General features: G+C 38.4%; 1 protein-coding gene across 1 annotated transcript; it reads right to left on the reverse strand.

The window, feature by feature from the left end:
* Positions 1-12058: 12058 nt before the first annotated feature.
* On the reverse strand, positions 12059-14225 carry LOC149168951 (putative galacturonosyltransferase-like 3). Its single transcript, XM_089428484.1, has 2 exons — positions 14014-14225; positions 12059-13878 (listed from the first exon to the last, which is right to left on the reverse strand). The coding sequence occupies exon 2, from the start codon at positions 13647-13649 to the stop codon at positions 12507-12509; it is 1143 nt and encodes a 380-aa protein (XP_089284610.1). The 5' UTR covers positions 13650-13878; positions 14014-14225; the 3' UTR covers positions 12059-12506.
* Between the last annotated feature and the right edge of the window lie 3358 nt (positions 14226-17583).

Below are 17583 nucleotides of genomic sequence, written 5' to 3' on the forward strand. Positions count from 1 at the left end.
GTTGCACAGAAGTCCTTAAACTCTTGAGAGACATATTCTCCACCGTTTTCGCTTCTCAAGGCCTTGATCTTCTTCCCTGACTCTTTCTCGACCAAAACTTTGAACTCACAAAACTTTGTGAAGCTTTGGTCTTTCTTCTGCATGAAATAAATCCAACATTTATGAGAATAGTCATCAATGAAAACCACATAATACCTTTGCTTCGTTGTGGATGTCGTTGAGAATGGTCCACACAAATCAATATGAACTCACTCTAAGATAGCCTCTGCTCGACTGTCTCGATCATGAAAGGAAGACTTGGTGTATTTTCCCAAGGTACAACCTTTGCATGTGTCAACTTGCTCAAGTTTACCTTTGGGAAGTCCTGTAGATATCTGTTGCATTATCTTCAAAGCCCCATGATGCAAATGGCCCAACTGCCTGTGCCACAACTCGCCAATGTCTTGGCTTTGCACCAATTATGATTTCATACTCAATGCAGCACAATCATCTACCTCTAGTTTATAGAGATTATTCACCCGAATCCCTATCCTCTTGGTGTGACCCGTGGCTATGTGTCTTAGGAACGCCTTTCCTTTACTAAAAACAAATTTGTAGCCTTTGTCCTCCAACATTGTGACTGATACCAAGTTCTTCTTCAGTCCAGGCATATACATCACATATGTCAAGGTGAGAGGAACTCCATGCTCCCTCTGAAAAGCAATTGTGCCCGCTCCTGAAACACTATACCTTTCATCGTCACCCATCTCTATGCGCATCTTGAGGTCTTTCTCCTCCAAGGCACTAAATAAATTCTTATCACCAGTCATGTGGAATGAGGCTCCACTGTCAAGATACCAGACACAACCCATCATCAATGATACCATGGATGTGATTAGGGTAAAGTCCATTTCGAACTAAGAGGTTAATGTCTCACCTTCCGATCCTTCCGAGGATCCCTTCTTGGACTTCTTCGATGGGAAATTAGTCGCATAATGTCCCATCTTGTGACAATTAAAGCATCTTACTTTAGACATGTCACCCTTCTTACCTCCATGAGAAGAATTCGATTTGAAATGGGAAGCCTTCCCCTTCCCTTTACTTGCCTCACTTGCTAAGACCAAATTTTCTTCATCACCATTCTTGGATGAAGAACCATCTTGTGTGCTCCTCTTGATCTCCTCGTGCATAAGATCCGACCACAGTCGTTCCCAATCCGACAGTTTTTGCCTTCCATTCACAGAGTCCTGGTAGCTATTCCAACTCTTTGGAAGGCCAAGGAGAGCGAGGCTCACCATATCATCATCGGCAGTAGTTATTCCCACACTACCGAGCTCATCTCTGCAAGTGATGAGCTTGTTTAGATATGTGGAAATAGTATCACCCTTGTCCATCTTGATTCATCGAAGTTTATCCTTGAGCGCCAATTTTCTCTGGTCGCTACTGTTCTGGTAGAGGTCCTTCAATGTCTTCCACATTGAAAATGGAGTATCCTTCCCATGGAGACTCGAGACAATATGGTCTCGAACTCCCTCAAGGATGATCCATCTCGCCTTCGCCACACACTTCTTCCACTCAGCCAAATCTTGTGCATTAGTTGAGCCTAGCTTTGGTATTTCTTGATCAATGAAATACTTCAAGCCATTGTCTTCTAATATAGCCTCCATGCGATCTTTCCATGCCATGTAATTCGAGCTACCTTCCAAGGCATACTCGAGTCTCAAGCAATAGAACACCATTGGCCAACCTTGAAGTATGGTATGAATTCGATTTGCACTTGCATCCCCAAACTTCAAACTTTGAATTCTCTTCTCATTATATTGTTCACAGCTCTGATAACATGTAGATAATTTCTACATATCCAGCTCTAATACCATGTAGAAAATCTGGTGTATGTTAACCCAATAATGCAATATAAATCAAAGCAGAATACTATAACCTACTTCTACTATCAATTTGCGAAAGCTTAAAGATCGAGCTGAACAATATGACCAGAAGAAGAAGAATCAATCGCACAACACACATGAAAATACTTTGGGGAAAGCCTCAGTGGAAAAAACCCCACACTATTGTATTATCATACATGGTGGAAATACATAGGAATTATACAAAGCCTTAGCTCTCACAGCTAGCCAGCTCTCAGTACAATCCTCACAGATGCTCACAGAAAATCTTGGCTTCTCTCCAGCCTTCCTCTCTGCCCTCCAAGCTCCTATTTCCTTACATAGTTCCTTGTGGATGATTTTCCTATTACCAAGTGAAAAACCAATCCTCCAAAACTGCACAATCCTCAAGGATAAATCCTTGATTGCATGCATGAGTTTTCTCCATGAGAAAACACATGCAACTGATAGTACACTGTCCTTGAACATTAATCTCAACTGGGTCTTTATCATAATAGACATGCATGAGTTTCTGATGAGGGAATCTTCAGTTAACTGGAGTAGCACTAGTTGAGTGCATTAATGCATCAACTGACTGTTAACTCACTATTAGTTCCTCAAACTATTTGGAACTAATTTAACTGGACTTAACTCAGTAAACTGAGTTAACTAATTACAACTCAAATTTAACTCAATCTTATCTCCTTAATTTAAGAGATAACTCTTTCATGACTTCAGAAAGATTTCTAACTTGAATTTCTCCAACTAATTAATTTAAACTAAATTAATTAATTATTTCCAAGCAGCTGTTAAGACTAAATTTGATTTAATTCACAATTTAATTCAAGTTCAAATTAAATTGGAATATTGTTATTGCCATATTTCAACAGTAAGCGACAGGGATCCCATTTTCACTAGAAATTTTTGGACAGAATTATTTTCTTGTCTCGGTACTCAATTAGCTCATAGCTCATCTTATTATCCTCAATATGATGGGCAAACCAAGATAGTAAACCATTGTTTGGAAGGATATCTTCATTGCTTTGTATCTGATAAACAAACACAATGGGTCAAATGGTTGCCTCTGGCTGAATGGTGGTATAACACTTCCTTCCATACTGCAGCAAAAATGACCCCATTTATGGTGCTTTATGGATATCATCCACCATCCATCACATCATATTTAAGAGAAAATTCTAAGGTTCAAGCAGTGGAACATCACATCAAGCATCAACAACAAGTTCTCCAACTCTTAAAGGATAACCTGACGTTGGCACAGAATAGAATGAAACCACAGGCAGATCAACATCGCAACGAAAGAAGTTTTGATGTAGGTGACTGGGTATTCCTACGGCTAAAACCATATAAACAAATGTCCCTCAAGCAAGCTAAGAAGGATAATAAATTCACCAAAGTATTATGGTTTGTACAAGGTGTTGCAAAAGATTGGTAATATGGCATACAAATTGGAGCTTCTTGTAGCTTCCTAAGTGCACCCATTTTTCCATGTTTCATGTTTAAAGAAGGTTATAGGTAACAAGCTCCCAATTCAAACAATATTGCCAAAACTTGAAGAGGAAGGAAAAATCATATTGGAACCGGAAGCAGTCACAGAAACAAGAACTCGACAGCTACGAAATCGATCAATTTCGAAGTATCTCATCAAGTGGAAGAACTTATCCACTGAAGATTCCACATGGGAGGATGAGAATTTTATACAGAAGCATCTAGAACTACTCAAGCATTTAGGACAACGCTTTTCGGAAGGAGACGGGCATGTTAGGTCCCTATAATACTAGTGATTCCCCCATTACTATTGTCATTGTAGCCCTTATTGTTATTATTGTGCCCCTATTGTCCCCATATTGTTATTAGTGTGCCTTATATAAACCCACTATTGTTATTGGTGTGCCCTTATGTTATTACTGTTATGTCGGCTTGATTATATTGTGAACCCTTAGACTCCTATATATAGAAGGGAGGTTTAGTCATTTGTATCATCCAAGAATTGTTCATTTGTGTAATGTAAAGGAGGTTGCCCCCTCAAAGAGGCTGAATTCTAAGGCGTTGATCTATCTTTCTATCTTTTTGTGAGCTGGTTTCATAACAAACCACTAGCCCTTTCGGCAACAACCTGCAAGCATATCGCAATCTCACTCGAAGCGGTTATGGGAGGTTGCAGAACTAGGTTTCTGCAGCCAAAGGGATACTGCATTGTGGCATCCATGTATTCTCGTATGTTTTATATTGATCTACAACTTTGCATACATAACAAACTTCGCGTCGATGCTTTACTTAACAGATTTTCACTTATTATATAAACATATCAAAAAACAAGATAACATGTATTCTTTCGCATAAATAAGTAAAAAGAATGCATAACAGTACATATGAACACAAATTATGAATACAGATACACAAGATTTTGCCAAAACTTCTTCTTCTTTATTAGGATATATCTTTCAGTACATATAACTTCCCAACCTACGCACCCATTTACATGTGGTCTGCGCACTTAGCTACAGACTCTTCCAAGGCCTCCACGCACTCGGTTGTGGAGCCTTCCTTTAAGGCCCAAAATACAGACTAAAGACAAAAAGTATGATCAATTTTTCAACATAACACTCACTTCAACAAAGCATTACATCTTCTTATATATATTTCATTACTACAAAACCATGGTCCACATACTATGGGTTAGACAAAACAATGAGTTAAAACCCTGATACATGTTACAAAATGAGGGACTTTGACCCACCCCAAAGCCCCTAGACATTGTGCAGTGAATAGAACTTCGCGAACTCCACAGCCACTCCTCAAAATGCAGAGCCTTTGACCAACACTGGACCAAGTTGGGATGCTCCCAACAGGATGCTAGCACAACACTAAGAAAAATAGTCCCTGGACATTGGCATACCATGATGTGGGAGAGTCTAGAGCCTTCTGGAGGCATGCATTCCCATATCATGGGAGTGTCTGGGGGTTAATTGGTCTAAAAACTCAGTGGGACCCAGGGGTAGTTACCTGAGAGGTTGGGATGGTTCCTGGAAGTCCTATTACTGATGTGCAAGGTTTATATGTTGTGTTTCTATTGATTCCACTTCCTTGAGGTCACATAGGAGGTTGAATTCCATCATAGTAGCCTCTCGTCACATGTTCACCTCAGTTGGCCGACTACTTGGGTAGATGTGGGGAGATGGTGCTACATAAACATGTCGCTTTACACCAATTGTAATATTCTCTCTACCCTTGCAACACCGAAGGAGAGTCTTACTCGATTTTTCTTCCCATACATACAATGTTCGTAGACATAAAAGTCTAGAGAGAAATTAAACATTTCCACCATACCATTACCATGTAGTACTAGAAGGCCCTTCTCTTTAATATGTCCTACTATTTGATGCCACAACATAGTTTTTTCTCTAGAGACTGTAGGAGTTTTTCCTTCTTAGCTCCACTCTTAGGAACAATAGAACTATTACATCCATCATTAATAGTATTTCCTTGTATCTTATACAAAGTTTCAATCCAAACTCACCTCGACAATATCTTTTCTCCTTGAACCACCCTACAATTATCCTTTTCAAACATTGGTTTTACACCTACATTATTCATCTTGCTTATAGAATCAAATTTCTGCCCAATCCTAGGATGTGCACAACACCAAAGAGTGTTCTAATCCTTCCACCCATGAACTTCCACTGAAATTTTTAGCACCCTATGATTCTAGCTCTTGAGTCATCTCTTAATAAAACATCACCACCATCATATCATACATACTCACAAAACCACTCTTTGCAAGGAATCATATGAAAGGATGCACGTGAGTTGACTAGTTATGCCTCATGACTTACATTTGTACTTGAAGAATCCAAATACGCATCCCTTTCTTCATCTGAGGGGTTTTTTCTTCCATAGAAGTGGCATCATCGAATCTCATCACTTTGTCAACAATTTTGGATTTGAGTCTTTCTGGTAATGCACCTTTTTTCTGCATCTCCAACATATCTTTATGAATTTTCCTAGAACTTTATATCTTCCCCAAAATTTAGATTTCCTGCTTGAGGACTTAATTTTATTTTTATTATGGGAATGTTCTTTTATAAACAAAGAATTTGTGTTCTGACTTTTCATGTTGTTTTTGTCTCATCTCCTGCGATAACAAGGATGATATTATATTACCAAAACTTAAAGTAATTGCATTACTATCTATGGAAAGAATCAAACTATACTGGTGAGAACGGAATTTGGAGAGCAATGGCGGGTGCTCGAATGATTAGGGTTACAGAAGGATCGTTTTGTGCCGCCGCCACTCCCAGAGATTAGCTATGTTCTGGAACAGCTTGGAGCCTGGCAGCCGGGATCACAGAGCACGATTCTCCATTTTGGATTTGGCCCGGATCTTTTGCTGGAAAGGAGTCCCATGGAACGAATCAAAGCAAACAGGGGCCGGAGGAATTTTCTCCCTTCTTGGCTCAGGACGGTTTTCTCAGGGCGGATCTGGGCACCATTCCACAATGCCTTGGGCGTTTTGTTTCAAATCAACCAGACCCTACCCTGTTTTGGGTAGCTGTGCTCTCCTACGCGGGTGATTCGGTCTGGCTAGGCAGCAATGTCTGCGTCATTTGGAAGGAGATGTGGTTGTTTGTTCCACTGCCCCACCTCGGACTGCCGCAGGAAGACCGAACTGCCGCTCTCTGGCATTTTTTTAAAGGTATGGTCGACGAACAAGAAAGGGGTGGGAGCTTGGGACCGTGTTTCTTGCGGTTAGAGGCTCCCCTGTTCACCTCCGGACAGATGTGGGCGGTTGACATCACGGCAGCGAAGAAATTTATGCCCTGGACAACCCTTTTCAAGAATACCATACGTAGAGAGGTCAGGGTTTCCCTGATTCTCACAGGTCCTCTAGATATTTTAAATGAGCACCGGAGAATTGACCTTGGCAAGCCAGCACCCCTTCCTGCTTTGGAGAACCAATTAGCAGAAGAATCCAGGCAAAAAACAAATCTAGCCATCAAGGACCCCGACCATGAAATGATACAAATCTTCATCAGAACCCTGTCAGGGAATACGATTTGCAAGCAAACCAGAACAGGGATGCTGATAAAAAATTTAAAGGACGAAATACAAGAATTTTTAGGCATATCAGCAAACCTGCTGAGCTTGGTATATGCAGGACACATTTTACAGGAAAAATTTACAGTGCAGCACTATGGAATAGTGAGAGATTCAACCATCTTTCTGAGCACGAGGCTGAGAGGTGGAAGCTTTGGATCTAGCTCAAAGGGCACAGGTTCTTTCAAGGATGTTGTCAAAGGGAAGGGGGAAGCCATCAACAAGCCAGCACCAACACAAGATCTACCTGGTCCCTATATAGTGGAGCAAAGAAAGCAGACACCAGTTTTGACAATCGATCTGCCTGAGGTAAACAACTTTCATACTGATTTCTCTTCCTTGGCTGTCATTTGTAGATTCAATGGCTTTTGGCCTAAAACAGATGCTTTACGACAATGGATCTTTTCCACATGGTCAACAAACTGTGACATCCATTTATGCTCCAAAGGATTTTTTATTGTCAAATTCGACACAGTCAAGGAAAAAGAATATGTCCTCCATGAGGGGCCATGGTTCTGGGGCAATGCAGGACTCTTCATGACCCCCTGGTTCCCGGGTTTTGACCCCTCCTCTATGGTGGTTTCCAAAATGTCGGTTTGGGTCAGGCTACACAACCTTCCGTTACACTTCTGTCTTCCCAAAGTTTTCGAAGCAATGGGGAATGCGATAAGCAAATACATTAAGCAAGATGTGGAAAAAATTGCTAGATGCATACATACTTTTGCTAGAATCTGTGTCGAGGTGGATCTTAGTCAAGGGCTACCTTATAGCATTATTCTAATCCATAACAACACACAGTGGAAACAACCACTAGATCTTGAAAACACGGCCTTTAGGGGTCGGGGTTGTCAACAAACAAGTCACCTCCGTAATAACTGTCCTCAAGTCAAAAGAGAAAGCAGAAGGAACAAGAAACAAGCACAAAAACCAAGAGGCTGGCAACACACAGTGAATCCAGAAGAAGAAACAGAAGACGAGGAGGCAGCTAACCCTCCACCTGAACATGACGATGATCCAATTGGGGACGAAGCCATGACAACCACCCCCATAGCAAACAATCAGACACATAAGTCGCCAGAATCTGAGAAATTGGCAGCACAGGGAATGATGGCCTCTTTGCCGAAGAAAATACCAGTTCTTGAGGACACTAGCGGGGCCAAAAGACATCATTCTCCAGAACACTCTGATACAGATAAGGACAATCCTTGCATTGTGGAGGACTCTTCTCTTGTTCTTTTTTCATCCTCACCAACTCAAGGGGAGTGGCGAAAGGTTGAGAAGAAAAAGGGGAGAAAATCATAATTTCCTCCCTTTTTTGTACATTACTTCTTCCAGTTTCTTTTTCTGTTTTTGTTTCATGTCCTCCAGTTGAGACTGATGCGCTGGTTCTATGTCAACCAGTTGAGACTGTTGCGCTGGTTTTTGTCAACCAGTTGAGACTTTTTTCTTCTCCCTTTTATAAGGCAAAGAAACGAGTCTTTCCGAAATGCTCCGCATATGCTCTCTAACTCTCTATTTTTATTAATATATGGTTCGCTTTTTTCTGTGGAAAAAAAAAAAAGAATCAAACTATACTTCGATTCTACTAAAGTACACAAAAAAATGATACACTTATCTTCATATGAAATCTTAATATCAACAGATAATAATTGGCTTACCATAGTATTGAAGGTGTTTAAATGCTTTGTCATAGAGTCTTCATCCTCATCCTTGGCTTATATAGTTTTTTATGTAGAAACAATTTGTTCACCAAGGACTTAGATTAATACAAAGTCCCTAACTTGTTCCATAATGCATTTGTTGTAGCTTCTATTGAAATAGTTCATAATACTAAATCTGAGAGACACAATCATATTGTGTTCATTTCCATTTGATCTAACTCGATTGAATCTTCTGTCAACAACCTTGTTGGTGTAGTACTTGTATCAACAATGATCCAGTAATCTTTGCCTACCAACAAATCTTCCATTTTGAGCTTCAAGCTCTGTCCATTGAATCATTTGATCTCTATCTTTAAACTGCTCACCATTTCCTTTCACCACAAGAATGGATTTGTAGATCTCCCACTGTAATAAGGTCTACCATAAGCCCAAGAAAAACCCCTTATCCACAAAAGTGTCCATTTGAAGTAAAAAATTCTTTGATGCCAAATGTAAATTTTAACTTTGTATAGTTAATTGTTGCAAACAAATTCTTAATAAAATAGAAAAGATGTAATGGAAACCACACACATTAACACAAAGATTTTACCTTGTAAACCCAAACAAAAAAAACAATATATTCCTCTTTACAATATTACAAAATTACACACACAAAAACCCATATATATCGCAGTATCCATAAACCATCAATCCATTTACCTTGGATTAGAAGACCATTGTAGTTCCTTAACCAAAATTATAAAGCTTGGGATAAACCATCATGCACCACAAAATTGCTAAAAATGAAAACCATGTGTCAAAAACCGCCAAAAATGGACGCAAAAAACCACCAACTTTTTTTTTGGTGTATTTCCCCTGAAGCCATGTGCAAGGAGGCTTCTCCCCCCTATGAAACCCCATTGCGCCTAAACCAATGTACAACACTTGGAGGTAGTCATGCAAAGAATATAACACATACCCAACAAAAATGCAATAGAAAAGGATTCACTTTTTCAAGAGTTTACTCAAATATGATGGCAAAATAGATCCCATGTCTAGCTTAACTTTCCTAATAAGTGACTTTGTTGAGCTCAATCAAATAACTACTTATAGCCTTGTATTGCTACACCTTCTAATTTTTCTATCCCACTTAGCTATGGTTTCAAAGATTCTAAGTTTCAATTAAGAATTGGATCCCCCCGAGAAAATAAAACTAAGACTATAGTGATAATGCCATTGAGAGTGATATGTTGCACTTCCTAAGCCTCTAAATGGGTGTGCTTCCATCTTGGCCTATATCTTAACATATGTCTTTATTGTTACCACTAATGTGAGGTTGTTCACACTCCATCTTGGATAAGGAGAAGCAATGTGATGCAAAGTTGTTCATGCTCACTCTTGAATGTAAAGAAACAATACTATGGTTATGGTGGTGGCCATGACCACTATTAATTCATTATATAGAGAGAACAACTTAATAATCTTGGATAAAGAAAAGCAATGTAATGCAAAGTTGTTCATGCTCACTCTTGAATATAAGGAAACAATACTATAGTTATAGTTATGGTTATTATTAATTCATAAAGTAAAAAAAAAACAACAACTTAATATAAAATAGTAAAAAGATTTCCTCTATCAATTTTTATGTTTATCTAATTGACAATAAATTTTAAATTATATTAAATATAACTAAAAACACAAACCATCAATACTAATTAAATCACATCAAAAAAATTTAATCAGTTAAAAATTATTATAATAAATAAATAAAAATACATTTTTAATCAAATAATATTATAATAAATAAATAAAAATACATTTTTAATCAAATAAATTAAATAGTAAATAATAACTCAATATTAAATAAAAATTATCGACGTGATATATTAATATAAAATCAATAAACATGTGAATATCAACCATTAACTATAATATCTACGTAAACAAGTACTGGTACTGCACCATGTTTCTATTCAAAATTTTGACTTACTATTAACCTTTAAGTTTTAACTTTACTTTTACATCATACTCCACCACGTTTCTTTATAAAATTTTGACCTACTTATAATTTTTAACTTACGATTACACCACGTTAAAAGTTTTAACTATGATCATTTTAAATATCTAAATTCTCTGGACATATGACCTATATTCAAGTCCATAAATAGCCCTTTCCCACTCATTAAAAACTCTTTGACCATCATTAATGTATACTCTTGTTGGAACATGCTCACTTACACAATAATCCTTACGAAGTCATAAAATGATGGTGAACCAAACCATGCACTCCCCATTGGGGGATCCTAAACCATTCACATCCCACCAAAATTCTAAAGTCTCTTAAATCCTTCCCACCACATACTCTTAAGCATACATGATATGGGAATTAAATTAAATTAATTTAATTTTAAGCCATTTTCGGATAATATAATAATATTAGTATTTCATATTATTTATAATAAGTGAGATATCTGATTTTTATGAGAATATAAAATGTTAATATTTTACAATATCTATAATAAATGGGATGATTCAAAAGATAATGAGATTTCTAATGTATTAAATTCATTTCTTTATTTATGAAATATAATTTAGATAATAAGGTAATTGCAATTTCATTATAGCATTACAATTTATTAAAATAACAAGGGAACCTAGGTGGATGGGGTTGACAATATATTACAAATGATTAAAATAAGAAAAAGACGGTATACACTCGCAATGTCAGTGGAATCAGACTGGGCGATCCAACTACCCTTCTCCTACCGAATTTGGAGGAGAGACGAGATTAAAAGGAAAGGCGACATGTAACGGAAAACGCGTGAAGGACCATGCCCGTACAACGACAGCCTGGAATCCTGCGTTCCAGCTCACATACAGCTAATGGCTATGCCTCAATACACACGTACATTCTTATGGCCGGGCACGTACAATATGTCGACCACCAATTGAAGTCATTCAAAGTACACAGAGATCATCAGCCGTCCAAATCTTCCAGAGCGTTCTGACCCTTTTCTCCTTTTCGTTACACACAGTGCTGCATCGCACATACGTCCGCCAGATTTGACAACAACATTTACTGTCGCTACTCTATTTCATTTATAGATCACAATTAATAGCTTCCTGCGTACGCAACTACTTTCACAATGAAAACACCGCATCAACTCCACAACAGCACTGCAGGCATGCAGGCATTTAAGAGCAGTGGCATCAATGTTGAAATGAGTGTTCTCAATTATTGAGAGGAGAACTAAATTGTGATCTTGACCTACTTGGATTCTTGAAAAAATTAAAACCAGTTGATTCAGTATGGACCTTAAACAACCTGCAACCTGCTCTGTTATGTAATGTAATCTGTGAATTTGTGACTTATCAGTTATTAACAAACAGTTCAAAAATATTCAGAACAATGAGAAAAATTGACCATAAGACCAGGAAAAATATGCAAAAATGAAGTTGCAGATACATTTATAAGGTATTATACAGTTGTTGGTTCAGGAACTTATCATAATGATATTGTTGTTCCAAAAATTTACATCCTGTACAGTCGCCGAAAATTGAGTTCACAACGCCTTCCCTACATGACTTGCAGCGGCATTGCTTGCCTCTCTGCTGGCTGAGGATGGCATGGCAGTACACATATAAATAGATCAGTCAACAATATCATTTCTTCACAGGGCGTTATATGGAACAACCTTATTAATACTAAATTCAAACGGTTGGTCCCTCATGATGGATTTGTCTTGCCTGTGGCTGTGCTATTGTTTTCTTCTATTCGTTACCAGAATTGAAATTCAAAACTGAAAGATGCATAGGCGTAAAGTTCTATTTGCCATTTTATCAAATCAGGTTTAATTCGATAAAAAGCACCCCGAAGAGAGAGGCTCTCTCACCCATTTAGGTAATACGTTGATCGATAAAGATCATAAGGAGCCCATAAAGTATCCAGAGGGCAAGTCCGCTTGGCATCCAGGCGTAGCCAAGGTTTGCCCTTACCACTCCAATGCAACAAACTGACAGGTCCAGGGTGAAGATCTCGGCAAAGGCCTTGCAAATTATCTCCACCTAAACCGTGCTGATTCCAACGATGATCGACTTGCTTAACCGAACCAGCAAATACCAGTAAAAATGGCGGTAATGATCCGAGCTCATAGATACGGCGTTCCTTCTGTATGTCCATCCAGATTTCGATCTTTCTTGTGAATTCCCCTGCCCGCCATTTTTCAAGATCGATCACCATTACGCCTGTGTTGAAGTAGCAGGGTTTTTTTCCCTCAAACGTCTTGGATAATGCGGGATCCCACCAGAAATTATCGGTGAAATACTTTGTGAAATTCGCCTTGCAGTACTCTGGTGCCCCGAGGACACGAGATTCCAAATCCGTGGCCCAGAGCTTGGCAATGTCGTCGACGACAATCAGGTCAGAATCAAGATATATAACCCTCTGCACACAGGCCGGCAAAATGTCTGCCAAATAGCTCCTTGCATAGTTCAAAGGCTGATCTAAAGCCTGCCGAATCGACGAAGAAATCTTATCCTTGACAAGATCCACATCAAAATCATACATTCTGAAGCGCAGGTAAGGGAATGTAGCCAAGATGCTTGCCCTCAATTCTTCTTGCCGGTTAGACACCAGAAAATCGAACACGACATTCTCTGGACACGCCGTGTGCTGAAGAACGGAAAGAATTCCGGCCACCGAGCCCCGCAAGTAAGCGACGTCTAGCGTCATCGCTATGTGCACGGCATTGGGATCGCAGAGCTCTGCTGTTGCAAAAACAGAGCGCTTGCATTCTTCACCGTTCCGGAAGGCTGGGGCTTCTTGAAAAACCGGTAAACCTGAAGACTTCAACGGCAGCCGGAATCGATCCGCCAGCACTCCCGGCAACTTCAAGTTGCCTGCAAATTGCGCTTCAGCTGCATTTCTTGAACCTGGAACCGGCATCGTTCTAGCGCCACACACAAGAGACCAGTCTTGCTGTAAAAAGCTCAAATATACTGCAAAGATGAAAAGGAAAGTTCTCCTTTCCATGTTGCAAAGATGAAACCGATGCGACACGGCCACAACTTTGAAGCTGCAAGTCTTGCTTAAGCTAGCTTTAACAATCTAGAATCTCTCCTCCAAGCTTAGCTTCAACAATTGTAACCTGTTCTTCCTGCTTAAGTAACAGCCTAATTCAAAGATTGGAGCATGCAAAACTGAAAACGAAGCTTGTCATCACTGTTAAGAATGGCCTGGAACGCGTGCTCATGGCTAGGAACTGAAATTCAACGGAAGATTGTTGGATCAGATTCAGACACACTGTAGTTACAGTAAGAGCTTAAAGAAACCGATTGCGGATTGAAAGCTTGGCAACAAACACTCTCATAAAATAAAACAAAGCAATATGGAAAACCTTTGAATATCGATCGGTGATCCTGCTCTGTTCAACGGCATACCGATGGAAATCATTAAGAGGCATTCGGGCATTATATAACGCCAGAGTATCATGCGTGTTTCGATTGGGCTGATATGAAACTCCGCGTTCAAATCTACGCAATTGGAGAATCTCTGTTAAAATAATCGCATAAATTAGGCGAAATCTGGAAATTGGAAGAGACTGAGACCCTGCAGCTTACAGGCTACATTTGTGTAGATCGGTCGCCCTACCGGTCCCGCCACGGGTAAAACTCTGTTTTAACATAGGGCGGCCAGGCCACGGTGACAGAGAGAGGTAGTCATTCAAACTTACCATCCGCCAGATTTGGAGGAATATTAACCAGAAGATAATTACACTTATTATAGCAGAGTATCAAAGACGCTTCGCAATAAATCTGAATTTGGAATCCCAAACTTTGAAGCGGGCACCACAAAAGGCAATGTTCATTTCACCGACATGTCTAGAATAAAAGAAAAGGGGAGGTGGGTTTAATTTGTGATCGCATTAACCGACACAATATCTACTGATTAGTCACAGGGGTTTCTGATGTTGACTCGGTGCTCAGACTGCGACTGAGTGAGTGCCGGCAGCCATGCCATGTCGTGTCGGTGAGAGCCAGCCCCGTTGCTTCCTTCCGCCTTAAACAATCACTCAGTCGTCCAGTGGGCTCTCCTCGCTGTTTCCCTCTGCCACGTGGCATGTCATTGTCAGGACTCAGAACGAGGAAGCAAAAGTTAAATGGATTTTCAATGATAAAAAAATTCATATTTAAAGAATGATTAAAGTTTTATCATAATTCAAAATTATTTAAACTAGATTGTCATTAAGCAGAAGCTTGCTGTTTCCCTCTGCCACGTGGCGTGTCATTGTCAGGACTCAGAACGAGGAAGCAAAAGTTAAATGGATTTTTCAATGATAAAAAATTCATATTTAAAGAATGATTAAAGTTTTATCATAATTCAAAATTATTTAAACTAGATTGTCATAAGCAGAGAAGCTTGCTGTTTCCCTCTGCCACGTGGCGTCTCATTGTCAGGACTCAGAACGACGAAGCAAAGGTTAAATAGATTTTTTAATGATAAAAATTCATATTTAAAGAATGATTAAAGTTTTATCATAATTCAAAATTATTTAAACTAGATTGTCTTTATTCTACAGTTTAATATGATGTATAAACCTGTCTATCTGTTATCAAACTTAGAAATTAAATCTCTGTTGAATTAAGTTAAATCCATATTTAAAATAAATAAAAATAATTCAAATTACAGTAAGAATTCTATTTAAATTCAAAACTTTTGAGATTTGTCCAATCTTATAAAATTATGACACTATTTTTTGTGGGATCGTTATAATTTTGTTAAAAAAATCAAATTTAAGATGAATGAAAAATCTTGAACTCTTTTTTCCCAACTGCATTTTTTCCACAAGAACCATGCTAACTGACTTGCATGTTTGCTACACTGGACAATAATCATTGGCGAAAATCCATACACGTCAAAGAACGTGCGCACTATTTAAACCCGTCATCTGGCAATAAAAGTCAAAGTTCCACTCCATGTCGTACGCGCGCGCATAATGCGGAGAAATTGAAACTTTTTCACATCCTCGTCCACACCTTTCTTTCTACTTGGCTATGCGTGATTCGTAAGTTTGTGTAGGCCCCGCGGTTATCTTGCCGCGGTGAAAAGTTGTTTTATTACTTAAATTAAATGTGTGGGGATTATCTCGTGGCGGTAAAAAATTATTTTATTCATTAATAGAAAGTAGCATCGCAGTTTGGCGAAAGAGTACCTTCCATAGACATTGACAGTTCACCATAATGCTGACTTGGCAGTGTTTGAAATTTTTTACACGTATTTAAATCCGGGGTACCTAATATTAAATTTTAAAAAGTACTACGAAATCTAAATGAATGAAACTTGTGAACGGAGGCTACTTATTCCTCGTTTGGCTGCCAGAACACGCGAATCATAATTTCCCATGGCTTTCCTGCAAATATAGAATATCTTTGAGTGTCACTATTTGGAAATTTCAAACATTTAAATCACGAGGAGAAGGTTGTCCATGTAAAATTAGAAAGGAAAGTCTTGGTGCACAAAATCTAGAATGTGTAAAATATGTCAATGAAGGAGGCTACCTACTTTACTTAGTTGGAAACTTCTAGTATTTGGCCAAATATATATTTTTAATTTTTAAGTTGTTTGAGAATTTTCAATCCAAATAATTTTGATGGTTTTATTCGTTAGTAGTATTTGACTTTATGTATAATATTAAAAAGTACTTATTAATATAAAGTATATTGTTTTATTAAAAATAATTATAGTAATAATCCCGGAGGATATTTGATAGCTCTCCGCATGTAAATGGCTCTAAGTAAGTTTGTAAATATTAATTTACCGCAGTTTGGGGAAGACCAAAATACTAATTTACATTTACATATAATTTTATTTTTGTTTTATTTATTAATTGCATAATGTATATGTGATGGTTATGAAATCACAATGGGAAGGAATGTTAGAGAGCCTCACATCCCAAGTAGTTGAACAAAGGATCACATCTCAGGTAGTTGAACAGTTAAGGGCAAGGCAATTACTTGCCTAAACTCTTCTTTGAAAATAAAAACTTCTAAAAAAAAAAAAGTCGAGATGGTAAGGAATAGCCTGAGGCAAAAGGGGAGGAGAAGAGATTGTAGAGTCTAAGAAAGCATTATTGTTAATGGACTCTAGAGTTGGTTGGCCAGTGGAGTCCATCTGAAGCTTGAATGCTCAGATTGTTAACCCTTGGCTCAGTCTGGTTGGGATCAGATAGCCCTTGGGAAACCAATCCAGTATTGGTTACTATTATGAATTACTATGGGGTGAAGCAGGCTCAGGGGAGATGCATTGTTAAACACTGTTCTCATTGATTGGGTGGAGCATTGTATTCCTAGTAATTGTGTGGTTCAATGAGTGAGCAACAAGTACAGATATGCTTATGTTTCTTTTTCTTTTTTTGTGTTTCAAAATTGTGATAAGATGTGGTAAGCATTTGTGTAGGTTGTGGCTTAGAGTTCAGAATGCTAAGTCTCGTAAGGGAACAAATAGAATGAAATGATTAATGCTCTATAGATGATGAAAACATTAAAGAAAGTTAGCATGCTCTCATAAGGGTTTGGGTTAGTTCCAGGCTTGGTCGCTAAAGCAACAACCATGGAACAATCCCTCTTCCCATAGCACAATATAGAAAGTAATAAATCTAAAAGGGTGCATAATGGTAGTTGGAAGACTGGCCAGTAACACTGTGCAAATTAATATTAAGCAGAAGAATACATACGATTGAAAAGAAGGGATAGGGTTAGTTTTATGACCAAGCCGAGTTGCCAGTAATTGGAAAATAGTCCCTTAATCCTCTAAAAATAAGGAATATTAACTGTACAAGAAACCAAAAACCTACAGTAGTTAAATATAAGAGACTGACGAACCATCTGTGCATTTGAATACAGTAGGTAAAGCATTAATAACAAATTATAATAAGGAGACTTCAAATTGAATTAAAGATGAACATGAA

The sequence above is a fragment of the Pinus tabuliformis genome, chromosome 4_2 (genome assembly GCF_031772625.1).
Source record: "Pinus tabuliformis cultivar Carrire ecotype Pingquan chromosome 4_2, CPIR1, whole genome shotgun sequence".
Taxonomy (NCBI): Eukaryota; Viridiplantae; Streptophyta; class Pinopsida; order Pinales; family Pinaceae; genus Pinus; species Pinus tabuliformis.

Excerpts from the sequence above, each read along its gene's own strand:
- LOC149168951 (XM_089428484.1), bottom strand. The coding sequence starts at position 13,649 with ATGGAAAGGAGAACTTTCCTTTTCATCTTTGCAGTATATTTGAGCTTT.